Source organism: Cucurbita maxima, unplaced genomic scaffold (genome assembly GCF_002738345.1).
Source record: "Cucurbita maxima cultivar Rimu unplaced genomic scaffold, Cmax_1.0 Cma_Scf00031, whole genome shotgun sequence".
Taxonomy (NCBI): Eukaryota; Viridiplantae; Streptophyta; class Magnoliopsida; order Cucurbitales; family Cucurbitaceae; genus Cucurbita; species Cucurbita maxima.
In genome coordinates, this window is record NW_019272047.1 from 977963 (window position 1) to 1005695 (window position 27733).

General features: G+C 35.2%; 3 protein-coding genes across 4 annotated transcripts in view; 2 read left to right on the forward strand and 1 right to left on the reverse strand.

Moving 5' to 3' along the window:
• The window catches only part of LOC111466389 (ABC transporter B family member 26, chloroplastic), a 10824-nt gene extending 3173 nt beyond the window's left edge, over window positions 1-7651 (forward strand). For both annotated transcript variants that reach the window (XM_023111020.1, XM_023111021.1), the window contains 12 exons: window positions 246-300; window positions 382-452; window positions 598-700; window positions 2683-2893; window positions 3765-3838; window positions 4687-4743; window positions 4822-4896; window positions 5254-5328; window positions 5407-5688; window positions 6346-6410; window positions 6484-6544; window positions 7276-7651. In XM_023111020.1, the coding sequence (XP_022966788.1) occupies window positions 246-300; window positions 382-452; window positions 598-700; window positions 2683-2893; window positions 3765-3838; window positions 4687-4743; window positions 4822-4896; window positions 5254-5328; window positions 5407-5688; window positions 6346-6410; window positions 6484-6544; window positions 7276-7356 (1210 nt within the window). In that variant the 3' untranslated portion in view covers window positions 7357-7651. The remainder of the gene's footprint in view (window positions 1-245; window positions 301-381; window positions 453-597; window positions 701-2682; window positions 2894-3764; window positions 3839-4686; window positions 4744-4821; window positions 4897-5253; window positions 5329-5406; window positions 5689-6345; window positions 6411-6483; window positions 6545-7275) is intronic.
• Window positions 7652-8710: 1059 nt separating this feature from the next.
• LOC111466319 lies at window positions 8711-20096 on the forward strand. The gene is made up of 19 exons (XM_023110923.1): window positions 8711-9305; window positions 9581-9629; window positions 10024-10461; window positions 11373-11734; window positions 11811-12002; window positions 12072-12260; window positions 12417-12491; window positions 13251-13317; window positions 13397-14489; window positions 14569-14625; window positions 15027-15208; window positions 16268-16363; window positions 16512-16528; window positions 16618-16958; window positions 17322-17574; window positions 17663-18406; window positions 18484-18730; window positions 19147-19645; window positions 19689-20096. Exons 1-18 carry the CDS (start codon window positions 8937-8939, stop codon window positions 19578-19580), a joined length of 5205 nt encoding a protein of 1734 aa, XP_022966691.1. The 5' UTR covers window positions 8711-8936; the 3' UTR covers window positions 19581-19645; window positions 19689-20096.
• A 232-nt stretch (window positions 20097-20328) lies between these two features.
• Window positions 20329-23242, reverse strand: LOC111466390 (inorganic phosphate transporter 2-1, chloroplastic-like). The gene is made up of 3 exons (XM_023111022.1): window positions 22271-23242; window positions 21481-21672; window positions 20329-21398 (listed from the first exon to the last, which is right to left on the reverse strand). The coding sequence occupies exons 1-3, from the start codon at window positions 22973-22975 to the stop codon at window positions 20571-20573; spliced, it is 1725 nt and encodes a 574-aa protein (XP_022966790.1). The 5' UTR covers window positions 22976-23242; the 3' UTR covers window positions 20329-20570.
• Between the last annotated feature and the right edge of the window lie 4491 nt (window positions 23243-27733).

The window sequence follows — 27733 nt, forward strand, 5'->3', positions numbered from 1 at the left end:
TTTTTTTTTTTTTTTTTTTTTTTTTTTTTTTTTTTTTTTTTTTTTTTTTTTTTTTTTTTTTTTTTTTTTTTTTTTTTTTTTTTTTTTTTTTTTTTTTTTTTTTTTTTTTTTGTATGTTGGACACATTATGATCGATATGTATGTTTGCTAATATCTTCTTGCCTTCATGAGGTTATCCTTATACCTGTGTGATTTTTTTAGCTATTTTATATAAGTAATATCTGAATGCAAATTGTTCATCATAGATATCAGAAGAAGGCAGCAAAGATTGTCCAAGATGTCACTGCTTCTTCCAATGACGTATGATAATACTTTTCTATACATATTTGATGATGTTTTGTTCCAAATTTTGAATAAAAGAAATTCTAATTGCCACTATAGGTTGCACAAGAAACATTGTCTTTGATCAGAACAGTTCGTGTTTATGGGACTGAGAAGGAGGAACTTGGAAGGTAGAGTAGTGTTGCAAGTACAATTTATTTTATTTATCAATAATATCTGAGTAAATATAGATTTCTTTTTAATATATCTTAATCATTCTAAATCAAACAGTGTGTAGTTTTTCAGACTGATAAGTGACTATTCCTTAATGCCTAGGTACGAGATGTGGTTGGAAAGATTAGCTGATGTGAGCTTAAGACAGAGTGCAGGATATGGCCTCTGGAACTTTAGTTTCAATTTTCTTTATCATGCGACTCAGGTTTAATTATTTTTTGTTTATACTTCGTACTATTGCAAAACGAATATTCCTTTTTATTTTCCTTCAATTTATAACTAAGTTATAAGCCTTTTCATTTAGCTACATGAAAATTTGTTCATGTTTCATCTCTTCTAATAAACATTGGGCTACAGCTATATTGTCAAGAGGAAAGACATAAACCTTGGAAGTCGTTTTTATTGGTAGCTTGGTAATAATTGTATGTATATTTTTCTATGTAAATGCTGAAGGAAAATTTTTCTATTTGTTTATGATGTATTTTTTTTTTTTAAAAAAAAAGACTTGCTAAATGAAGTCTATAAAAAACTACCATAGTTATCAGTTGTTAGGGATCTTTCTTTTGTCTCACGCTTTTCAACCTAGTTAGTACCCGTATTCCATCTGGAGATGAAGTAGGTTAGTTCCAGTTTGATGTCTGAGTTTTCCAGTCAGCAATCTTATACATTAAAGATTTAATTAGTTTAGGGTGGGGTTAGTTAGTATGTGGGGTGATTGTATGGTTTAGTTGGTTAGAGTTTATCAAGAGGGAAGCATAGTTTGAAGAGTAAGGCAGTTATTAGTAGTTTGAGTTAGGAGTATATGTGGAACTTGAAAGATAAAGCATTGGGTAAAGATTTCAACTAACTTGGAATGGGGAGATCAGGAGAGAGCTCTCAAAATTTTCCAGTGTGTAACCTTTTTCTTATTGCAATATGATATTAATTTGGTTCCTAGAAAATTAGTATTAGAGCAATTGTTCTCTGGCACAGATTCGGGGCTTGCCACAAAGTTGGAGACATATTGTTTGTTGATGACAATGAATAATGTTTTGGTAACCATGAATTCAATAAAAGCAAAGGCTACGAAGTTGAATTTAAAAGCCATAAAATTGGCCGAAATTACCAAATATCAAAATCTTCCTGCCTGCAACATTGGAAGAGGATCATGCATTGGAGGTGAAGTGCGGAGATGTTTGAGTTGGTGGTGTTAAATCAAAGCTGATTGGAGGAAGATATGTAAGACTGAATGTTGAAAACCCCAAGTTCGATGGGCTGGGTTAAAAATGACCAAACCCATGTGATATGTTGAAAAGGTATGTGAATAATGCGGAATGTTGGCTGGTCATTAGTGGTGAAACCTGAAAAGCAATGGTTGAAAGGATGGGAACATGTCTGGTAGATGGTTCTCTGTATTACATCTGAGAAACATTGAGAATGGATCCTGAGGTTACACTATCGGAAAGAGTGTATTGCGTAAGCCGCGGGATCAGAAATTCACAATTTTGCCTCAAGTGATTTGGGTGAAATATCTCCCTTGAGTTTGTTGGAGGAAAGTACAGTTCGTTAAGTGTAAGGAGTTCAGGAGATATGGGCGGTAGGAAAGCAGTTAGTAAATACTCTATGCCAATTATCAATAAAATATGACAAGAATACTCGTCTATTTCTCTTCTTCACAATGGTAACAAGAGACCTATCTTAAGTGGAAAAACCCTAAAACATAAACGGAAGAAAACTCGCACATTATTACAGTATAATTCCAGCAAATAAATACAATTAAGGAAAATATCAAAAATCATAAACAAACATACCAAATACATGGAACTAGGAGAGTACGGGATGGATCTTGGATTTCTTTCTCAATTTCTGTTTATTTCTTATTTCAATATCGTTATCATTTTGATCATGTTCATATCAGAATCTTTTATTGTAAAATACTCATAGATTAGAATGAAGATGGAAACACGGTGTTAAAATAATAACATACTGACAAGAATTGCTGCCACTGCTTAATGAACACCAATGCAATTTATTTAATTTTTGAAAAGCTAAATCTATACAAAGTATAAAATGGGAAAGAAAAAAAAAGAATATTTGAAATATTAAGAACACTTATACTGAAGGCTGAGGTCTAGATAGATTGTTTTTGCCAATTAATGGTAATACTGGTCCTGCACCCCCCNAACATTAGATCTTTTTCATTTCTAGGTCATTGCCGTGCTATTAGGAGGAATGTTTATTCTATCTGGTCGTATAACAGCTGAACAACTTACAAAGTTTATATTGTATAGTGAATGGTTAATTTATTCAACATGGTGGGTAGGGGACAATTTATCCTCATTGATGCAATCTGTTGGGGCAAGTGAAAAGGTCTTCCAATTGATGGATCTCTTGCCTAGCGACCAATTTGCATCACAAGGTAAGCTACTAACTGAATTGTGATGGAGATGGTGGGTCATCAATTTTGTTCCTCGGCCCCCTTTTGCAATAATTTTAGTCTTTGAATTTTACAAGTATAATGGTTAAGTCAGAATTTTTGGAGTACTATAAAATTTGCAATTTGAATTGATAAGTCCAATATGTAAAAGGAAATAAATATATTCCAAAATAAATAAGAAACTAATAATCGAGGTTATTATTCATCAGTAATAATCATAATAATTGAAGGTTAGCTGACTTAATGACTATCATTTATTAATGTCAAGAACTTAGTTGCATTTCTAAAAGTATGGAGAACTAAATCATTACAAATATTACAATGGCAGTATAGGACGGGCTAAAAATGTGTTTTTACCTTATCTTTTGTGTTGTGGAGTCTTAGTTTTGGACTTTAGTTTAAGACAGAAAACCCCTCGAGCAATTCTTGATTGACTGAGGCATCATTAGTATTCTCTCCCCCACCAATGTTCAAATATTGTTTTACATCAAATTACTTTAATTTAGTTGTGTAAAATACTTCGCGTGGCAGTTGCTGCTCCAGACTTGAAAAACTAGTTTTACGTAACTTTTAATGCTGGGAATGCTGCTTATCTTTTTGCTTTGGTCTTTTGTTCTTGTTCTTGTTTTTTCTATTTATCTTTTTCTTCTATGATCTGTTTTAACGTAGAAAGCACTTTAAAGTGAGGAGTACTTTGTTACCTTGAACTTGTTGTCTTCATTGTTTAAATCTCTGAAGGTTTTTGAGCTGTTCATTTATCATATGGTGTAGGAAGCAGTAAAATGAAATCACATAGAACTCAGGTGCATGAAATCTTATGTTGAATTTTTATTGACATGATAAACACTTGCAGGAATAAAGTTGCAGAAACTGACAGGACGCTTCGAGTTTTTGGATGTCTCTTTCCGTTATCCCTCACGGCCAACGGTAAATTTCTTTTTAGTTGTAAGATCTACTCACTACTTCTTTCAACACTCTGGTTTTTTTATGTAGTACCTACAATGATCTACGGCAGAATGTGCAATAATTTTGCTCATTTCTGAAGTCTTAAAAATAGGATTGCTTGCATTGTATTTCTTATTTGTAGTGTATCCTTCACCCTACATTGCCCACGAAATCGGGTGATAACTTGTATTCCATGTGTGAGAATAATATCACCATATACCTTTCTCAGCCTTTTGGCTAAGATCAATGATAATGTCTGTTTTCATCGGCAAGTGAAGGGTAATATCAACAGAATTCATAGTCTCATGTAGTTGCTCACAAAGATTCTTTTTTTAAGATTGTTTGGGCTTCGTAAGTGTTGTTATGGCTAACTTTATAATGCTTAAAGCCATAACGCTGAATGTCAACTCAATATATATACCTAGAATTGACTATGTTGACATTTTACCAAGTTCATATTTCTAGCAGTATGAGGAGCGCGCCATTATAGGTTAGCCTAAACTGGAAGATATTATTTGACTAATTAGGCCTTGAAGCAGCATTATATCTACTAGTTTATTATCTTTCTCCTTTCCGCAAGAGACTTATTGAGAGTTACTCTGCATTGCAATATCAAGCTGCTTGCTTAAAATTTCGTGCTAGGTAAAATTCAGATGATAAGCTTTCACATCTTGTGATGATGAATTCTTATTAATTTATTTTGCTGAGCTGGCTGCGTCACATTATTACGATGATGATTATCATTATTATTGTAATATTGTTATCATTCAACTTTTGGATGCTTTTCTTGCCTATTCTCGAGATGATTGTTGATTCAAATACTTCAATAGGTCTCTGTACTGCAACATGTAAACCTTTCAGTGCATCCCAATGAAGTTGTAGCAATAGTAAGTATTTTCTCGCTATTTACATGTCTGGTTATGGTTCTGCAGTGACCAATAAGTTGATGCTTTCTTTTTTGCAAGGTTGGTCTTAGTGGCAGTGGTAAAAGCACGCTGGTAAACCTTTTACTCCGACTTTATGAGCCAACGAATGGGCAGGTAATGTGCTTAGCTTAGTGAATATAAAAATGCGACTGTGATTTGTTTTTTCTTGAAGCAATGTGTGTGGGTTTAGAATAAAATATTTTAGTTAATGGATCAAAGAAAAAGGTAGTTATCCAATGGCCAAAGTATACATCACCTGCAAGAGTTATTGCTATGAGTTATCCGAATGATGATAAGCGTAGGGTTCCATGATCCGCCTCCTGCTCCTCTCTTCTTATTTGTCATACTATTAATGTGTGCACTCATGAATTGGAATCCACAAAACTTATCTATGTTTGTGGAAATAGTGCAAAGAATATTTTGCATGCTCTTATGTCTTCTCTCATTTTGGATAATATTTCCTATTTTCAGGTTTTAATTGACGGTTACCCTCTTAAAGAATTGGACATTGTATGGTGGAGAGAAAGGATCGGATATGTAGGGCAGGTCCGTTAACTACTTCCAATTTGATTTAAAGTTCAGTGTTGTTTCATATTTCCCTTCTGATGCGATAGTTTTGAACAGGAACCTAAACTTTTCCGCATGGATGTTAGTTCAAACATTAAGTATGGATGTCACAGAGACGTGGGACAGGAGGATGTGGAATGGGCAGCCAAGCAGGCTTATGCTCATGACTTCATCCTATCGCTGCCCAATGGTTATCAAACGCTTGTTGATGATGATTTGCTTAGTGGGGGACAAAAGCAGCGGATAGCCATTGCACGAGCTATTCTTAGGGATCCAGCTCTTTTGATTCTTGATGAGGCCACTAGCGCATTGGATGCTGAGAGTGAACACAATGTTAAGGTAAATACTTTGACAAAGCTCTTGATGTCGGCCTTCCCCCTCCCAAAAGGAAACAAAAATGGAAAGAAATAGATGGAAAAGACTTAGATAATCAAATTGAGGTTGAAAGATTTCACATATAGGCTCGAGTGCTGACTATATTACTATATATTCATGGAAAAAGGAACGATTGTTCAACTGTGCGTGTAAAATTAAGGTGAAAATGTGTGCTAAGCTCACAATCAGGTGAAACAGGCAGGAATATATAACAGGATTCTAATGGTTTGTAAAAACAGTCACCCACACTGTTAAAATACATGCTATCCATAGTATTATTTCCCTTTAGTCTGTTAATTTTCTCATTTCCTTTCATTTGGCTACACGTGCCCTTCTTCCTTTTGTTGCTTGCTTAATTTACTGCTACCATCACCTGATAGCCATGCAAAGTTTATAAGTTTCCCCACCTCTCGAGAATCTTCTCAGCATTTTTTCTTCTTTCTCTTATAACTTTTAAAGCCAACTTGGAATGATTTTTTAAGTGCTTAGAAAACGTTTTGAACTATTAAAAAAATATTTTTAAGCACTTAAAAAGTCATTCTAAACATGTCATTGAACACATGCATATGGAACAAGAGAAGCACGAGCGATTGCTTACATGTTGCTTGTGATGTTATTCAGGGTGTTCTTCGTGCGGTAAGAAATGACTTGAAGATGAAAAGAACCGTCTTAATTATTGCGCACAGGTAAGCTCTCTAATATGGCCTCCATTGTATATGTTTCTTGTGTGTTGATAGTTCGACCTTTGCACTTTTACAGGCTTTCAACTATTCAAGCTGCTGACAGGATAGTGGTTATGGATGGCGGTCAGATAGTAGAGGTTATTCTGCTCTCTATTAAGTTTAAGCTTTTTACAGTATTCATGGAAATTCTAGCTTGCTTACTTTTCTACTATGTTCATTTTCTTTTGAAAACTGAAGCCAACCAACCACCCATTATCCCACTTAAGAGATCGATAAACCCATGATAACCTGATTCTTTTCTTTTATTTAACCAACCTATTGCTCAAACACATCTACATTAACCTTAGAATCTTTGAAGTCCCTTTCTATAACCATTTTGTTCTTAGGTTCTCTATGTTTTGGCAATTATGCTTACTTCCACCCAATTCTTAATAAGCTTTGTTGGATGATGAAAGTCCCACATCGGCTAATTTAGGGAATGTTCATGGGTTTATAATCAAAGCATACTCTCTCCATTGGTGTGGTGTGAGGCCTTTTGGAGAAGCCCAAAGCAAAGTCATGAGAGTTTATGCTCAAAGTGGACAAAATCTTACCTTTGTGGAGAGTCGTGTTCATCTAACAAACTTTACATTTGCACTCTAAGCTAAATTTTGAAAAACAAAATGAAGTTTTTAGAAACTACTTGTATTAGTTTTCAAATTTGATTTGGTTTTTGAAACAATCACAAAAAATGTATGTGGAAGTAGTATTTATAAGCTTAAAGTTTTAAAACTAGAAAACAAAAGATAAAATGACTATCAAATAGGGCCTAAGTTATCGAGTAAATTGTCTTATTGATGAACTTTTTTGGTCGATTATTATATCACAGATGGGCACGCACAATGAGCTTCTCGTAAAGGATGGGTTATATGCAAGATTGACTAGAAAACAGGCTGATGCAGTGGCATGAGGATGCCAATTTATTTCCTATTTAACTCTTGCAGGGGTGAAGCAAAATTTCAACTGCTAACCCACTCAGAATTCTTGGGACACATTTGGAAAAGGTAAAAAAAAGTTGTATACCTAAGAAATTATAGCAATTCAAAAGGCCATGTAACATTCCATTTGTATGAAAAATTCAATGTTTTAAGCTAGAATCCTAGTTTCTATATGCTTCTATCATCTTTTCTTTTGTACAGTTTTGTAGTGCTTATTGGTGTCCAATTAATCTATGAAGATGAATGCAATAGCTTCATGTTTGGTTAGGTTGGAGTAATTCTATCTTATATCAAGTTAAGTGTCCATTTCATTATGATTCAGTGTTGTAAGCATTAATAACTCTTTAAACTTTACCCATCATGAAGATAGTCAAGATGGGTAAAGTTTCAACTATAAGAGAGTTATTAATGTTTACAGCTTTACCCATCTTCACTATCTTCACGAGGTTGAAGCTTTAAATTTTCATCTTATGCTATGTTTTTTTCTTAGAAATTTAACATATACAATTCAAACTTCTTTTAAGTTTGGAATAAATATTTGATTATCCATTTGAATAAGGTTCTTTTATCTAGCTAATCGTTACAAGATGGAATGGAAGGGTCATTTTTAACTTTATCGATGATATAAATTTGGTCTATTTTTGACATCATATCTATAGTTAATGCATTCATCACCGTCAGAAGCTTCAAGTTTGTATCAAAATTGTGGTCAAATCACTATGTAGCTATCATTAATAACATTACCATCATTAGAGATGTTCATTAGGGATGTTCATGAGACGGAAACAAGGAAGTCTTCATGTCCCGAAAATTTTCATTTATTTTTGCTAGGATACTCCACGAGAAATGTGCAGGGATCGGGTTCTTGTAAAAAAAATTGTTTACCATGTTTTTATAAAATGGTTCAATGCATAATTTATTTATTATAACATCATGAAAATATAATAGTAAAATAAACCAAAAATTAAAAAAAATATATTTATTATAAATGGTAATAAAAAATAAATAAATAAATTTATTTATTTATATATATTAAAAGACAAAAACGAGATAGAACAGGAAGGTGATGGATACCGAGAATATAATACTCATTCTCATTAATGTAATGAAGAGAAATTTCTTCGCATTCATTCTCTAAACAAGGATTTCTCAATCTATTCAAGACTATCGTATGACCCGCGAATAAATGAATATCTCTAATAACAATCAATAATAATAAAATTATTACACGAGGAAAAGAAAAAAAAATGATGCTTAAATTCAGTAAGTTCAGGAGAAAACGTATTATTATGGGCTTTTGAAGGTTAGGCCCAGTTTTTGGAAGAAGGAAAATCGAAGCCGACGTGGTTAGCCACTACCGACGGCAAGGAAACGGCGACGTAATGGTTGCAATTCATACTGGACTTCTTCCCTCACAAAATTCCCCTTTCTTTCCCCGCAGCCGCAGGGCGTAGTAACAATGCCGGAATTCGGAGCTTGAACCCTGACCCCGCCGTATTCTTCCACTGAATCACCATATCTGAAGAACAACCCGCCATTAATCCACAGAGATATGGATTCTTACCATCAGACTCACCATTTCCCGGGGGCTCCGCCACCTCCGCCGCCTCCCTCCGCTGCCGATCCCTACTACCACCACCACCACCAATCGTCGTTGAGGCCACCAGTTCCTCCGCAGGGTCCATGGTTCCACAACCAATTTCAATACCACCCTTCGCATTCTGCGTCACCTTCTCCTCATCCGCCTCCGTCGCAGTGGGGACCGCCGGCGCCTCATTCCGAACATGCTCCTCCTCCTCCTCCTCCTCCTCCCGGTGCTTATCCTCCACCTCCTCATCCTTATCCTTCGCAGCCTATGCACCACAACCAGTTTCCTCCTCCTCGTCCTCCTATGTTTCAGCAACTCCCTCCTCATTCGCAGGTGATTCAGGCGAATTTCGTCATCTTTCGGTTAAATTTTTGTTATCTATGGAACTTCTTGTTCCCTGTCTACTTTCTTGACCTGTCGGAATTTAATGCATCAGCTGGTTTAGGATATTTGTCATTGTTCTGATGGTTCTTGCAGTGGGAGTGAATTCATTTAGGTTTCTTTATCTATTTTCTAACATTTTCATAACTTGTGAGGATCGTCAATGTACTTTCTATATGTTATATTCGTCCATATGCCATGTCTTTACCATATATTGATCGTTGTAGGAATGGAACAACCCGAATTGGGCTCCGCATCAAGGTTGGGAATATCGAGGTTTGTTGCTTAATTTCCTCATGAATTCTTTTTGTTTGATTCTACCTGAACTTTCTTTAGTTTGCAAGAGTTTACCTGTCATTTTACAAAGTATAGATGCCATTCTTGCTGTTCTTATACATGAAATGCAAAATAACGTTCTGTATGAAATGCTTATAATAACGATTTGCTTATTGTCGATGGGTTGCTTGGTTTATCCGTATTGCATCATTACGAGAAACAATTTCTCCACTTACACTTTTTGTGTTGTGTTATTGTGTTGTCGGTCTCTTTCTATTATGATCCTTTTTTCACTGTGATGCAAATTTTAGGATTTCTTTTTGGTCCTTTAAAATCTTTGTGCCCCTTCAGTTTACTGCTTCTGTGCACCTTCTTTTAAATATTTTAATGGCAGCCCAAGGCAATGAAGAAGATTGGGCGGCCAGAGCTAGGGCGTGGGCGGATGCGAAGACTGCAATGGACAGTCAGCAATCTCAGTTTGCACCTACAGGGAGACTTGAAGAACATAACTATTATCAGGATCAGTACTCACAACCAATTAATTCAAATCATCCAGATATGTCTCATCAACCTCCTCCTACAACCTATGAACAGTATACAGCTTCAGCAACAACTGTTTCCCGGCCATCAGCAGCTCATCACTTGGAGTCCATACCTGTTACTATTAGCAGTGAACAATCTTCTTATTTTTCAGATGGGCGTCTAACTTACTCTGTCACTGATGGTAGTTATCGAGGCAACATGAGCTCTGTTTTACATCACCAAGGGAAATTATCTTCAAGTCCATCGGTTCATCAGCAGGAGGTACCTTCTAGTAACTATTCTGTTACAGGTAATGATTCACTTGTGTATGAGTGTAGTTATTGTTGAAGAATCCTACTTTGAAACTCATTTAGTATTAAAATTGATGTTCTTTTTGTTCCATTAATTGTTATTATATTCAACGTTTATATCCGTCTTGTCATTGAACCACAATTGATTCTCTGTGGGCATCTATCACTATGAATTTTATTATTATTATGGTATTATTGTTGTTAATGCTTTTATCATTATTATTATAACAGATAATTGCTACCGGCTTGTCAATGTATTTTTATATATAATTGGTTGGTTGGGGAGCTCTTTGAGTGCTCAAGAGAAGCTGGATTGCTGTTGTTAAGTTGTGCCTCGTTGCTTCTCTTATAGTTTAATTCCCTATTTTATAGACTGATGGAGGTTACAATCACGAAAGGTTAACAAGTTCCTGCTTGGGAATATAGGATGAAAGAACCTTCCCCCCTCCCCCTTCCCCACCCCAGGGCATGCGCTCGCATAAAGTGAAAAGAAATGGTAGAATGATCCCTCTTCTTCATACTTCATTATCAGTGTTCTGTCTAGATTCCAAGACTTAGAAAAGCTGGTATTTGAATGAAGCACCTAGATGTGCTAATAGTTTTTTTTTTTTTTTTGTAAGTGTTCGACAAATAATTTTAGGTGAAAGTTGCGTCTCATATTCAGCTTTTACCACAATCAAGAATGTGATCAACTTTTTCAGGATCATAATCATGTTCAGAGTTAAGTCGCCAATTGTACACTTGCACAAACATTCAAATCCTCCCGAGCAAAAGCTTGTTTGGAGCAGAGATTTGTTACTACTTTTTAAATACTAGGAGTCCTATTCACTTAGACTTACGGCTCCTTATTTCTTGATGCTACTGTTGTTTCTCTTAATAGTTCAATTTTACCTTAAACACCTAATGGCAGGTAAAGAAGATACTGTAGATCAAAATATACAGTCTTTCAAATCACTACCTATGCAAAATTCATCAGTTCATGGTGGACAGCAGCATTTCCAATCACCTATTCCTCCACCCTATGCATATAGCAATGAGCCAGGGCCAATTGGTCCCATGACCAATCTTGCAGATCAGCCTTTAGATTTTGCTCCTAGGTTCAGTCACGATCGTGGTCTAAGAATGCATTCTGGCTTTCCTCGCAATGATTCAGCCGGATCCACTAGAGGCAATGATTCAGGCGTCCCAATGCCGTCTTTAAATTCATGGTCTTCTATTTCTCCTGGCATGATTTATCCACCAATTCCTCCTGCCTTGGCTTCTGGAGCACAGGTTCTGAATTTTTTTTAAAGTTCTTTTTGTTCTAGGTCATCAAGATAAATTCCTGAAAATTGTTATAAATTTTCAGCTTGATCCTCCTGTAGCTGTACCTTCTTCTGTTCCTGGACACACACCGCCCCCATTTGGAAGGTTTGCTGGTTCTGGCATCACCCCTGCAATTCCTGCTGCCGCTGCTCCATTTCCTGGTGCTGCACTTCCTGCCACACTTTTATCTGGTGATGCATATGGCATGTCAACTATGTCTGAACGTCCAAAAAAGGTAAACAACGACAACAACTGATATTGGAAATATGATAAACAGCTAGTTAAACTGATCCTGTAATTTTAGGCTTCTGTGCCAAATTGGCTCAGAGAGGAAATCAAGAAAGCAGTGATCACTAGTTCTTCTGCTGACCATCCTAAGGAGGATGCTGTTCTCATGGAAGATCAAGGAGTTGACAAGTCTTATGCAAAGGGTGATCAAGCTGATAGTAAAAGTATTGATTCATCTAGGTCGACTGAAGAAGAAGATGATGAGGTTCTCTATAATATATTCTTTTCAAGATAATATTCATGTTCTTCCATGCACTATCTTGTGGATGGGGGCTTAGAATCAATACTTTTCTGGTTTATCCAGATGAGACTTCCTCTATGTTCTCTTTTGGTTATGGAGTTCATCTTTTGTGCCATGCAGGATGTTGTAGAAGGAGCAAGAACTGCAGCAACAAATCAAGAAATCAAGCGTGTGCTGACCGAAGTACTCTTAAAGGTTTTGTTGCTAAATCTGACCTACATGTTTTTAAAACTTGATAACCATTCTTGAATTTCATTTCCTTACATATTCTGGTTTCATACAATCTTAAACTCTGAATTAGTACTTTGTTTCCCTATTCTTTTTGTTGATTTAGAAGGAACTTTTCAACTTAGAAAGCCATTCTGGAAATCAATTATTTCTTTGAAAATTAGTTTTGGGTTTTGACATTTGCAATAGGGGTTGGAACATCCACACACACACATATATTCATTTCTATGTTCTGTTGCACAGATTTTTTAATTCATTTATATATTTTGCTTATTTGTAAGGAAGCTAAAATTACTTTTTGAAGTTGATCCATGTTGGATTGTCATCTCGTAGTTAAGTTGGGATTTTATTGAGGGAATTGTTACTAAAGAAGGGAGGACTTTTTGATCCCGTACAGTAACTGCTGTTCTAAGTCATTGGTTGGGAAGAAACAGAATAAATTTGGATGCGAATTGGCCAGATTCAGAAATGTCTTAATATTGTTGATCTAAGCATAGGAAGTTGCGACCTATGGCATCTCGTTTCTTCATTCATGACTTGATTATTGCTATTTGATGAGGGGAGGATTCTGTATCTGCCCTTCCTTTCCTCAATAAATGTGTGAAGAACATGTTTATATTGTCAGTGAACTTAATCTGCAGCATAGCTGACTTATGAAATTACTTCGAAATTTCTCTATACTTCCCATGCTTATGTGTATGCATGTTTAAAATGATGTCTACACAGGTTACTGATGAGCTGTTTGATGAAATTGCTACAAAAGTTCTTGATGAAGATGATCTCGCTGTTGAAGGTAACTATCGATGCTCTTACTCCCTGCTTTTCTCCTCTCTCTCTCTTTCTCACAATTCTATTTTTCCTGTTCCATTCAGCCAAGCTTACTTCAAATCAGAATGTCTCTTCATCTCCCTTTCCAGTCTCAACTCCCAAAGCTTCTGCCAAGGTTTTGTTGCCAGTCAAAGTTCAGGAACCTGATAATGACGATACTAGTGAAAAGTCGAGTTCCAGCTCACCTGGAGATGTACTTGGTCTTGGAAATTATGCTTCTGATGATGAAAAAAATGATGATAGAGATGGTGAAATTCAGAGTTCAAATATGCAAGGTTCCAAGACAATGTTCAATATTGAGCTATCCAGTACAAAAAGAAATTTGAGAGATATTCAAGATGCAGTTGGAAATGCTAGCACTCGAGGAAATGTTATAGAGCACAGTGGAAATCATGTAATAAGTGACATCAATGATGGTTCAACCAGTTCTGTCAATGAAACGAGTAAAAGCACAGGCTTCAATAAGCTGAATGATGATTGGATGGATCGAGAAATGGGTCAAGAACATTCATTGAAGCCAAGCTCTAAAGGTAAAGATAATGAGACAAAGTTTGGGGATGGAATTGCCTCTGGGAGAAGGGATGTTTTAGGCATGGTATCTGAACAGCAAGGAAAGAATGTGAATGGTAAAAATGTATCTAAAGATCCGCATGATGGGGAAACTAAAATAAAACCGCTTGATAGTGGTAAGCAGGAAAGTATGAGGGGTTCTTCATTGAAAGATCGTGTCAAGGAAGAAGGGGAGGTAAAAACTAGAACAAATGAGAAAGCAGATGAGAATCGTCTGAAGCAAGATGGCAGGCGCCCGAGGAAGGAAGAGGCAGATGATCAGACTGTTCAAAAGGAAAAATTGAAGGACCAAGGTGTTAAGTCTGGCGAGAAAGGTAAGGATCCCGACTCGAGACATAGGTCTACACATCACAATTCAAAGGAGGAAAGGAGAGAAGACAAGCTTATGAGGGCCAGCACTAAAGATGGAACCGACAGAAACAGGGTGTACACAAAAGACGACGAAGGCAGAACGAGACAGAAAATCTCAAGTGAATTGAGTAGGCACAAGAGCAGTAGAGACAGAAATAAAGACAAGGCCGTCGATCATTCGACCAATTCAAGTGATGACTCGGATGATTCTAAAAGGTATTTCTTATGGATGTTCCTATTCTCTTTCCCCTTTGAAAAAGTTATATAGGACTTCATTCCTAGCCCCTTTCTGCAGGAAGGTGAAATCCAGGAAGCGTGACAAATCCCCATCTCCAATCAGATCTAGGAGAAGGTAATCCTAAACCTCTAATTCACTTTTGCATCTTTGGTATTCCATGGAGGTTTGTCTGTGTAATTTTATTTTCTTTTTATCGTTGGACTAAAAAAATGAATATTGTTCCCAAGTTCTTTCATGATTATACTTGGTGGTTTTAATCTTGATGGTCAAAAGTGAGGATATTAATGATTCAAGCAGTTAATAGAATACATCTTTAGGGAATCGTCACTGTCCTGTTATCAAGTTTATATTTTCTTGTGGATTACCCAATCCATGCTCTTCTCCTTCACATAAAGATTGAGGTTATCCTTTATGGTGTATAAGTTTCTTGACAATGCACGAGGCTGAGCATCTCTGTTATAGGCTTTTGCAAGTTTAACTCACCAAACCAGTATAATGGATGCTTTCATTTCTAGACAAGTATCGCGGTCACCACATAGCAAGCACTCTCAGCGCAGGCATTCTCCCTTCTCTTCTCTTGAAACCACCAGGTATGCCGCAATGTCTCATAGATTAAGTTTGTGTTATGTGTTCTCAGGACATGTGCACACTCATCCTCATAACAGTAAGCTGCTCCAACGGATGCTTCAGATTCTTTGTTACTGATTGTTCTTTAGGACTAACTACACATATCATACAGGGCAAGGAGGTCAAGGTCTCGGTCTCCTGCAAGACGACGCAGATGATTGTCTAATGATTAAGAGAATTCGAACTGTTTATACCTGTTTGAAGACTCATAATCTTGATTTCAGTACCTGAATCTGAGCCTAAGCTGCAGATCTTTTTTGAATTTGAAGAGGTGGCAATGTTATGAATGTCTGTTCAATGGCTTCACTAGGTGGTTGTGATATACTCCGAAGGCCATGGACGTTAGCCATCGATGCTGTCTGTTTTAAACCAATAGACACGACATACTGGTCTAGGAGCTGACGCTTTAAGTATAGCGATATTAGTTACTTCTAGCTAAGTTTCCTTTGATGTATGAGGAGCGTGGATTTGAATGGAGAACCTCAGAAAGGTGTTTTGATTCTCAAAGGGTTGGGAATGAGAAGCAATAGTGTTGTATGATGGGAAAAGAAATATAACTCCAAGGGTTGAATTTTTGTGCATGTATTTGAGTTTGCATTGAAGGGATGTTCTTAAATCTTAAATAGCCCCTCCAACTATCTCTCTCTCTCAAAACCCTTTATCTTTGCAATCGTTGAACTTGTGGTGTAAACTTGGATGCTTTCAATTGTTTTTTTGTTTCAATTTAAGAGAGTTAAGTTATTTATATGTAGTCCTACCCGAAGAATATTTTAATTGTATTTAATATAATTAATATATTATACAAATATAAATAATCTAATTCTTCGGTTGAGTTTGAATTTTTGAAAAATTCAACATTTTTTTTTTTTTTTTGTTGGGTTAATTCACCGAATTTAGTTATTAATGTTATAAATATTATAAGATTTTTTAAAAATAATTAAAAAAAATAAACAATCTGATTGAGAGGATTAAATATTTTTTTTAAAAAAATAATCATGGGATTTAAAGATGAACGAATCTAGCTCGACTCTCTCTGTCTGTCGAAATCGTAAATGGTTCATAGCTTCATTAATGGTGGAATGCAGAAAATGGTGCTTTCGAATTTCGATTTCATATTTCATATTCATAGGTAGAAGGGAAGGGATAAACGAAGCAATCTCAGTGGGCATTAAAGTATTATTAGCTTCAGAAAACGACAGCCCTCACATGGCCGGTGGCGTGCTCCGTTTCTGATGGCGCGCCAATGGAACTGGTGCGTTTGTTACTTTTGCATTGCATTTCTTTCGGTTAAAGTTTCACAAAATCTCTCTCTCTTAGCTCTCAGATACAATAAGTTTTACCTCTCCATGTTCATGCCGATTTTCAGTGACGAACATTGCGCAGTATGAAGGTCTTTGGCGTTTTCGATTCCATCCATTTTTTCTTCTGTTAAATCTTGCTTTCTTCTTCTGTTGATGTTTTGTTTCTGTTTTCCGACAGGCGATTGAGGCGGGACTTTGGTCGATTTGGCTCTCCGGATTGGTATTGATTGCTCTCTCGTTATACGCTACTCAAAGTTTGCCATCCTTCAAGGATCGTTTTGTGAAGCCCAAGCTTCGCTACAGAGTCTTCGGCGATCGACGTAATCCTTCGGTTTCCATATTCTCTGCGCCTCGCTCTTTCTCTGGTAATATTGGAGTTCGACAGAGCTTGGCTATTCGGTCATGGCTTGCTCTGTCCCCACAAATTACAGTCGTTCTGTTCAGCCAAGACCTTTCCGTTGCCGCATATGCACGTTCTATCAGTTCGCGGGTTTATATTGATAGCGACATTGATTTTACGTAAGTAAAATTGTTATGTTGTAAGGAATTTCTAAGTGCTTACAAATTTCTGATGTAGTTCGTCGATTGCTTTTGTTCATATCAGTATTCATTGGTGTTTGTTCGGGAATTTTGGTGTCATCAAAACCTGTTGGTTTGGTTAGTTCCATTGATGAAGTGTAAAAGCATCTACTGGATTAGGACTTGAAAAAAATCTGAATATCTGCTCTTTCTTTGGCTAAATCCAGATGAGAAGCTTATCATAGACTAAAATGTTGATCACCATGAAGAAGAGATACTGCATTAGCCCTCGTGAAGAAATATGATACATCATGATAACTGCACATGATATTGATCATTTTTCTTTTTGTCTTGTTTGTCTAGATTCCTTGGAACCCCATATTTCCATTCAATGATGGCAAGATCTCAGTCATTTGCATCAGACATTTGTGCCTTTGTTCATCCCGAAACTATTCTTCTTCCTGATTTTATTTCCACTCTGAATTATGCTTACAAACTCGACCGTGATTGGCTGCTGGTTGCTTCGTCCCGAAACATCTCGTACATACCATTCTACTTTGATGAGTCCAAGAGACATTTCCCAACGGAGAATAAAAAATTGACGAGATTACAGAAGGTACTGAGTAGCATCTTGCAGACTTTTTTCTGGGATTGAGACAACAACTGAGCAACTCGTTATTTTTCTTGCTTTCTTTTGGTTCCAGGAGTTGCTCGATGAGCATTGGCGATGGAGTCACTGTGGAGGGAAGGAATTATTGGCATGGAACAACCAGGACATTCCGTTGCACAGTGGAGTTCTTCCTCCTTTCCTGTATGGAAGAGGGATCCATAACAATTGGGTCATCAATGAAGCTGTGGCATCTGAATTCAGGTTTGTGTTTGATGCTAGTTGGACCATCAGCAGTTTCTATCTCCAAGATCCAGAGCAACCATCTGATAATGAAGCAAGACGCTGGGAATATTCAGGCAACTACCTTCTTGGTTCACTATATGGATCTTCATTTCATCCGGATGCTACATATTCTAGTCTGGTGAAACTTCTCAAATGTAATGAGCAATATATTCTGACCAACACAACAGAAAATGCAACATATCTGCCAAAGAACCAGAGAATGCTTAGTTTATGGAACACGCAGCTGTTGCATTTTGGGAAGAAGAAGAAGAAGAAGCCTACGGCTTGTGACCATGGCTTTCGATCACTGGATAGACTACATGATTGCTCATTGGAAAAAGGGGTATCATCTTCAGAAACTTTAGAGCTTCCATTTTCCTTAGAGTTTCTCCTTCCCCTAATTGCAGACAAGAATAAGACAATTGTACTGACAGTTGCTGGATATAGTTACAAGGACATGTTAATGAGCTGGGTTTGCAGATTGCGCCACCTACAGATACCAAATTATTTAGTTTGTGCCCTTGATTCTGACACCTATCATTTCTCAGCCTTGCAGGTTCTTCTTGCTCTCTGTTCTGTGTGTGCTTTAGTCTTCTCTGCTATGGTTTTTATTAGATCTTTTTTTTATGCTAGGGCTTGCCTGTCTATAGAGATCCATTGGCTCCAACCAATATCAGTTTCAATGACTGTCACTTTGGAACAGAGTGCTTTCAGAGGGTGACAAAAGTGAAGTCCAGAATGGTTTTAAGAATATTGAAGCTGGGTTACAACGTACTTCTCAGTGACGTTGATATATATTGGTTTAAAAACCCTCTGCCTTTTCTTTACAGTTTTGGTTCTGGTGTTCTTGCTGCACAATCTGATGAATACAAGAAGACAGGTTTCATTCCTATCCTAGCATGTGTTTAATGTTGAGGATTGTTGGGAGGGAGTTACACATTGGCTAATTTAGGGAATGATCATGAGTTTATAAGTAAGGAGGAATACATCTCCATTGGTACGAGGCCTTTTGGGGAAGCCCAAAGCAAAGCTATGAGAGCTTACGCTCAAAGTGGACAATATCATACCCTTGTGAAGAGTCGTAATTCCTAACATTTAAATGAAAGTCTCTGTTTTCATATGTTATTGAAGTACACGACCAATATTGAAAACAGTTTAAATTTAATAAGGGAACAGGAAACTTGGAATGCACAGAGATATTCTTAACTAAAACTATTATTTGGCGTTTATGGAAGATATTTATATTCCAGTTTATCCAATTGTTTATCTCACTTTCTGGTTTGATTGTATATGCAGGACCAATTAACTTACCTAGACGCTTGAACTCTGGGTTCTATTTTGCTCGTTCTGATGAATCAACAATAGCTGCCATGGAGAAGGTGGTGAAGCATGCAGCAACTTCGGGCCAATCGGAGCAGCCAAGCTTCTATGATACCCTTTGTGGGGAGGGAGGTACTAATCGAAAGGGTAGTACTAAATGCTTGGAGCCTGAAACGAATTTAACTGTTCATTTTTTGGATAGAAACCTCTTCCCTAACGGTGCATACCAAGAACTTTGGAAAAAGAAAAATATCAAAACAGCCTGCAGGAAGAAGGGCTGTTTTGTTCTCCACAATAACTGGATTAGTGGAAGACTAAAGAAACTAGAACGTCAAATGTTTTCAGGCCTTTGGGAGTATGACACGAGCACAAGGATGTGCAAGCATAACTTGCAAGGTAAAATTTGGTGAATTCCTTTAGTAGAGCGGAGGACTTGAAGAAACTACTTTCGGATTGGATGGCTTTTTGCCTTCCCCCAGCTGCCAAGGCTAAACTTGGTTCTGGATGGCTTTTTGCCTTCCCACAGGCATGAATTTGGGAGAGAGATACTATTGGAAGGTAAACGTTGAGCTTGTGGCTAGACCATTGTTTCCTAGAACATGTTCTTCAGATGAATTTTTAAGGGTTCGATCAAATGCTCTTTCTGTTCGTTTATTGATGAAAGCTCAGCATTCCATGTGACCATGAATATCAGTGAAACCAATCAAGAATATCAATGTTCCTGTCACTCTGTCAGCCACAGTCTGTCATTCCTTCTGCTAACACTGAGAAACTGAAGTTAAGCAACACAGAGAACTTTTAAGCAGCTGAAGGAAACAATATGTTGGATGAGAAGATCACTGTTTATGAGTTTGTGAAATGATAGTTGTAACAATCCAAGCCCACAGCAGATATTGTCCTCTTTGAACTTTTCCTTTCAGGTTTTCCCTCAAAATTTTTAAAACACGTCAGCTAGGGAGAGGTTTCCACACCCTTGTAAAAAATGCTTCGTTCCCCTCTCCAACCGATGTGGGATCTCACAATAGTGTTTATGCACGAGCACTCTACATTTCTGGTGTTTACCCCTACCATGCACTCGGGTGTTTGATTCCCCATGTCGTTGATTTTGTTATCAAGTGTTTGAAATGAGTAGGCCTATTTGATACATTGAAAGAATGGTTACACTGCCAGAATAACACAAAATTCATTTCTCTTAGTTCAGTCTGCAGTATTACAGACATCTTCTGCAAGGACCCAAATAGGAAGGAAAAAGAGGCTGAAAACAAGCAACACACCAGTTGCTTCCTTGATGCTGTATATAAACAAACGATTCCCATTTGGGAAAGGAAGAAGATATATTGAATGAACCAAACACACAAATTGTTTGAAGAGGCATATCTGAAATTCTCGACATACATGCGTCATAAAACATACGCCAAAAGCTTGGTCAAGATCCATGTATAGAGAACTGAAAGGAAAGCACCAACAGGAATGGTCACAGCCCAAGAAAGAACTATCTCTCTCACAGTTTCTGCTCTAACACTGTTGAGTCCCCTAGCAAAGCCAACCCCCATGACTGCACCAACCAATGTATGTGTTGCTGAGATTGGCAAACCCAGTTTAGATGCAATTAGAACCACAGAAGCAGCAGCAAATTCCGCTGCAAATCCTCTGGTTGGTGTGAGTTCTGTAATCTTCTTCCCAATGGTTGCTATCACTCTATAGCCCCATATCATCAACCCGGCTACAATTCCAAACCCTCCCCAAGCAAGAACATCAAGTGGAATGACAATCTCGGCGCCACCGACACTGCCATGAAGTATTGACAACGCAGCAGCCAAGGGACCAATTGCGTTTGATACATCATTTCCACCATGGGCAAAGGACATAAAACAAGCAGAAAGAACCTGCATATATCCAAATACCCCATAAACTATCTCCAACTGAGTTCCCTTTGGACCTGCAATCTCATCTAGAAATCCAATGTTTTTCTCCTCAGTTGTACTCTCGTCTGCCTTCTTCAAAGACGAAGCAGCAGCTTTGTTGAGTAAATGGCCAAGTTGTCTCTGAATTATTTTGTAGACAAGGAATGCTCCTACTACTCCAAAGCCTACAGCCTGTGCTACAACCCATTTAAGATTCTTACTCAATGGAAATGATATATATGATATTCCAGTTACGCCGAGGAATACGAGTAACGGTGCAGCTGCTGCAGCTGCCTGTCCTGGGTTCTTTGCACTGTACACAAACTGAAAATAACATACAGTTAATTATTTTTCAGGTTCCTATGAATGCAATGGCTTAGTCAAGGCAAGGACTCAAGGAACACACCCTACGAATGCACTTGTAGACAAGGAATGAGGCCAGTGCTCCAATTAATGGAGAAATCACCCATGAAGAAGCAACTCTCGCCAATGAGCCCCAGAAGACAGCTCCAACTCCGCCATAGACAAGACCAAATCCAACCATTGATCCCACTATACAATGCGTGGTCGAGACGGGCCATCCATAATATGATGCAATCTTAGCAGAGATATTGAAAGATAAACAGGTAAAGTTAGAGATTCTTTTGCTACTTTTATTTTTACTTTGACAATTATCTCTTGCTAATTTCTTTCTTAAGAAAATATTTGAATTAAAAACGTTTTTTAGTTTTCAAAATATGTCAAAAAGTGGATAACAACACAGAGACAAAGATATAGCATTTTAAAATCAAACATGTAGAAGATTGATGGGAGGGAGTTCCACGTTGGCTAAGAAGATTGATGGGAGGGAGTTCCATGTTGGCTAATTTAAGGAATGATCATGGGTTTATAAGTAACAAATACATCTCTATTGATATAAGGCATTTTGGGGAAGCTACGAGAGCTTATGCTCAAAGTGGACAATATCATACCATTGTAGAGAGTCATGATTCCTCCTAACAAAACGGACTTAAATGGTAGTATTTTGTTAGAATTTAAACCTGTCAGTTTACTATTTTTAAATTCTCTAAAATCAAATTAAGAGTTGTAATATACCTCTCTCAATTTTCACTATGAAATGCTATTATTTGAGCTATTAAGAGTCATATTTGTGGCTGAAAAAGAAATTATCTATGAATTTGACTAAATGTTAGTACCTGCAGCCAAGAACCAGCGGCAGCCAAAGACGAAAGCAGCCCAACAAAGTGCAGCATATCCTTTCCCTGAAACACACCAGCCACAAGAATCCCATTTTGCATTGTGCTGGTGACATGGGTTCCCATAAGTAACGCCCCAGAGAATTCCAAAACCGCCGCTGTGACCACCGCCTGCCGGAGCGTCAATGCGCCGGAGCCAACGGAGGTCCCCATGGCATTAGCCACATCATTGGCTCCAATATTCCAAGCCATATAAAACCCAAACAACAAAGTGGCATACGACAGAATCTTGGTTTTCAAAGCCAAACCCTGCCCCAAAGACTTCATGAAAAGTGGGAAACTGAGAGATGAAAATGCTATACATGTTATAATAGCAGTGGCAGTCTTTGAAGAAATGTGAAAAGCCTGAGCCATCCCGGGTAATTCCTCTTCCCCTGCAGCTTTCTCAACCTCATGATTCTTGCTGAATTGAATGATTTCCTGTTTTCCTCCGCCGTCTGCTTCAGCAAAAGAGGATATTCCGGCAAAAGGGTGCTTGAATCTGGAAGTGGAAGAACAGTGGTAGCTCTGGAAGTAATGTCTATTGAGAATCTGGGTTTGGAGTAAGAAGAAAGATGGGCGATTGTTGGGTAAAACAGAGGGAGAAGGAGGTTGAGATTTGGTGATAGCTCTGGAAGTTGAGAACAAGCAATGAGCGAGAGACATGGCTGATGGAGACGGAGGAGGATTATCCAGAGAGAATATTGAGCATGGATTTCAATGGAGGAGAACAGAGGAGGAAGAACAGGGTGCCATGGTGATCGAGGGCTTAATTATTCTTCTTCTTCTTGTTCTTGTTGGAGTTAAAAATGAGCTCTCAGTTGGGTTGCGTCCACGATTTCAAATGAGTGGTTCTTGTGGCTTTTGTATTTCTGCCATTTCTTCCATGGCCGCCAAACTCAAGCGTGTGAGGCAGCCTGGAAGACGACGTTCATTTTTGGATAATTCTCCTCAAACTTAAATTTTCTCAATTAAATCTTTATTTTCAAATGGGTTGTGACTTCTTCTTCTTTTTTTTTTTTTTAATTATTTTAAAAATTATATATAATATATATTATTTTAATTACTAAAATCTTATAAAGTTTAATTGATCGAATATTTATTAGGCTCGAACCATAAATATTTTCAATCTTTTTAAAAGTAGAGGTTAGATTGAGTTAGGTTGTACCATATTTTTTGAACCCGATTAAAAAATGTTTATTCGATAAAATTAGGTTTTTGATTGATTTCTTTATAAAATTTTCAATTAAATTATTAATTTTTCAATAAATTTTAACTTAAATAGTTAATTTTCTAAGAGAATTCTTAACCTTCTTAATACAAATAAACAGTCTTAATACTTAATTCTTTTTAACACTTCATTCATTCTTCTTCCCTTACAGTACTAAAGCTTAATTGAAATATGAGGGTCTAATAATTAAAACAAAAATTAGTTAAAAAGTTATAATTAGGGATGTACCTCGGTCGGATTGGATCCAATTAAAGAAATATTTTTTTTTGGATTAATCAAAAAATTCGAATTGGTTGGATTGTAACTCAACCCAATCAAACTCTTTGTTTTCGAGTTGGGTGGTTGATTGTTAAAAAACGAAACAAACCGCTGAAAACTCAAATTTGTAATAAATTTACATGAGAATCTTCTAAAAACATCTCGATAGATCATCTTTTTCGTTAAATACTTAGCTATCAAATAACTAACTTAAAAATCCTAGTTGAAAATTTCATATTTCCCTCCAAACGGCCTCAAAGACCTCTACATCAAAGTCACCATAGAACGACGAAAATCCAACCAACGTGTAGAAAATCTCACTGGTGCTCCACACATCGGCCTTCTAATTGTACTTGTATCCTCTCAAACCCTCGATATAATAAGATTTTCTAACAAAGAGGAAGGTAAAAGGTTGAAGAATAGGAATCTAAAATGAGACACGACATGAATTCGGTTGGAGAGGGAGACAAGATGTGATAACTAACAAAGTGTACTAATATATATATAATTTAATTAGGTCAGGTCAAATTGACTTAGTTATTTGTATCCCACTCGTATTTTTAGTTTTTATTCAATCTTAAATAAATTTTTAGAAAATTTATTTTTTATAATTTTAACGGTCATCTGTATGTTTTAATAATACTTCCTAAATAATTTTTACTATTACCAATGTAATAGTTTCTAACGGTAAAAAAATATACTTTATGAGGTTTTATCTGATGATAAAAATTTAAACTTTTTCGAGATGGTAAAAATTAAATTAAATTTGTAATTTAATTGGTCGAATCTGGACTACTTCCATTCAAAGCCCAATTGTTGAGAATTCAAGATTTTCCGAAAGCCCAGCCCAAGTTCTAATGGGCTTCTATTATAAATTTTTTTAAAAAACAAACAAATTATTAAAAACTTTTATTTTACGTATATATTATAATATGACCGAATTTTCTCCAATATTTATTAAATATAAATATATAATTGTAGGAATGCCCGTCAATTATTTGGCAATCTTATTAAATAAAACTAACTCAATAATATATATATAGATTATTTTTTTTATATATAAAAATAAAGGTTAATATGAATTAAGATTTGTAGCTTTATTTTAATATATATTTAAAAAAATTTAAGAGTAGTTGAAGAATTAGTTAATTTAAAAAATAAGGTTAAATTAATAAAAAAATTACTCTTAAAAATTTTAAAATATATTTACGGTTAATTTTTTTTAATGAATATTAACATTTGACCGATTTGAAGAATATCTTTAAACTTTTAAAAGTGTCTAAAAATACTCTCGAATTTTTAAATATTTTATTGATGTCTTAAAACTTTTTTTTAAATTTTTGAAACTATCAACTTTTTTTTTTTTTTAATTCAAACATATTTTTAGTGGGACTGTACATTCAACCCGACAACTCGGACTAACCCAACTCGAAATAAGGATTGGGTTAGGTTGGGTTGGATAAGCATTTCGATTAGGATTGGATTCATTTTTCTGAATCCGAACTGAATCGATTCGGTTCAGGTTCGTGAGTAAAACCTTCGGGTTGACTCAAGCTAAATATAAATATATAAAATATATCAAGAATCTTTTTGTATTAGTGGACTTGTTAGAGTGGTATGGGCCAATTTCAAAATATTCACGTTCGAGTTCAAGGCTTTTTTTTTTAACATACATCACTTTCTTTGGTCCACTTGGCCCGCCACTTCACCAACATCACGTGAATAGATGAGCTGGCGTCGGGTCCTAAAAGTCCACTAATGAAGATCTGCCACATCATAACTACTAACGAGATTCCGAAAACGAGGTCGATCCTTTAGTAAACTAAACAATTTTTTTTTTCATATTAATTATATTCCTTAATTCATTAAATAAATTAATGTATCATTCAATTATATCTCAAATTATAATATTTTTTATTTATTTTTAGAATAATAAATAAACAATAAAAGATTCAGTCGTATTTTATTTTATTAATTATTAGACGAAAATTATTGAAAAGAATCGTACATTATTGAATTACTTTATTATTTAATTTAGATTCGATTCCTTTTTTAAAATAATAATAATAATAATAAAAAGTTTAATTTAGTCTCTCCTTTTGTGCTGTTTGGTCTAACTTTATATTTAATTAACATTTTATTTTTAGATTTTAAATTTAATTAATTCCCACACTCATTTCATATGCATTATTTTTCCGAAACAGTACAAGTTAAATTATGAACTTATTTTGATTGGTTAGGTTCAAATAAATGAAAACTCGATGGCTTAGTTGATATATAGATTCCCCTCAAAATGACATTTTATTTATATATATATATATATATATATATATATATATATATATATTACTTTTATTTAATTTCATAAGTGTAAAACTATTCAAAATAATTTTTAATAATTTAAAAGGTAATTTTTTATATTATAAATTCAGTACATCTTTAAATATTTAAAAATAAATAGAGGTTTAATCAATTAATATTTTACTTTTATTAAAAATTTAAATAAACTACTCAGAACCATCTTAACCTATTCCATCTAAAAAATTTATAATTGGGTTAATTATTTAATAAAAATTAGATCTAAAAAATATATAAATTCGAGTGTGAGAGAATATTTAAAAATTTGAAGAGAATATTTAAAAATTTAAAATTATATATAAGAGTTGAAAAATATTTTAGAATTGAAATTTCAAAGTTACACTAATGAAAATATATTAAATGAAAAGTCGAAAATAAAATTTAGGGGAAATAAAATCATCCAACAAGTTTTTTAATTATGGTAATGATTATTATTTTGTCTTTCCCTCAAAAATATTTAGCAAAATATTTAGCCTACTTATCTTAATCAATTTGGATAATTTATTATAATTTTTAAAACAACATTATCCACATATTTATTCTTTTTTTAATTTTTTTTAATGGTAAGAATAGGTCCTACTCTATTAATATTTTTACAAAATTGAGAAGTTATTAAATACAAAATTTAAAAATATTGAAATTTTAATAAATAGTAACAAATGTTTGAATATTTAAAAATATTATATATATATATATATATATATATATATAGATATATATATACATTATCCTTAAAAAAAATTAAAAAGTTAAATTAAGAAATTTATTATATATAATTCCAAAACCGATGCTTAACTATAAACACAAAAACGGATATATTTAGATAGATAAATAAATATGTATATATAAATAAATAAATAAAGAAATAAATATACGAGTATTTATACCATTAATTGATAAAATAAAATTTGAATTTTATATCACAAAAATCTATTTTGTATTTGCCATGTTTGTAAATTTAAAAAAAAAAAAAATAAAAGATTAAATTTACAATTTTAAATGGAGAAAATTTAATTTATTAAATTCTGTTTTTAAGAAAATGTTTTAACAAACAAATAAGCAATAAACATGAGTTTAATAACATAGAATGTTAAAAGAATTGACGACAAGTCGCACTCTCATATAATACATTTTGAGGTATTTAGTCATGACAAATGAAGACGTAATTTTGATGAACTGTCGTATACTTTCGGTTTGACGTAACAAGAATAATAAAAACGCAACTAATATGAAAGTAAGTAAAATAGATTTGGAACATGCATGCAATTATAGACAACACGTCATGAACAAATATGACGGTATGATTGAATGTTCTACTTCCAACATTATTCCCCATGGGACCCATTCCTCACCGCACCATCAAACCAACCCAAAAATGAAAGTCATTTATTTATTTATTATGATTATTGTTATTACAAAAATACATTATGGTCGGTGTACAAATTGATCGTCATAAAACACTATAATCGCATGCTATAGGGCTACTGCAATGACACTTCAGAACTTTTAATTGAGTTGTGCTAATAGTATGCATGAAAGTATGATGGCAGAAATGAGTTGATTTGATATATGTAGAA

Coding starts and splice junctions, on each gene's coding strand:
- LOC111466390 (XM_023111022.1), bottom strand. CDS start 22,975: ATGTCTCTCGCTCATTGCTTGTTCTCAACTTCCAGAGCTATCACCAAA. Junction 21,673..22,270: donor CCGCTGGTTCTTGGCTGCAG/GTACTAACATTT, acceptor ATCTCTGCTAAG/ATTGCATCATATTATGGATG. Junction 21,399..21,480: donor TCTACAAGTGCATTCGTAGG/GTGTGTTCCTTG, acceptor TGTTATTTTCAG/TTTGTGTACAGTGCAAAGAA.
- LOC111466319 (XM_023110923.1), top strand. CDS start 8,937: ATGGATTCTTACCATCAGACTCACCATTTCCCGGGGGCTCCGCCACCT. Junction 15,209..16,267: donor ACGGATGCTTCAGATTCTTT/GTTACTGATTGT, acceptor TCATATTCATAG/GTAGAAGGGAAGGGATAAAC. Junction 18,407..18,483: donor ATCATTTCTCAGCCTTGCAG/GTTCTTCTTGCT, acceptor TTTTTATGCTAG/GGCTTGCCTGTCTATAGAGA.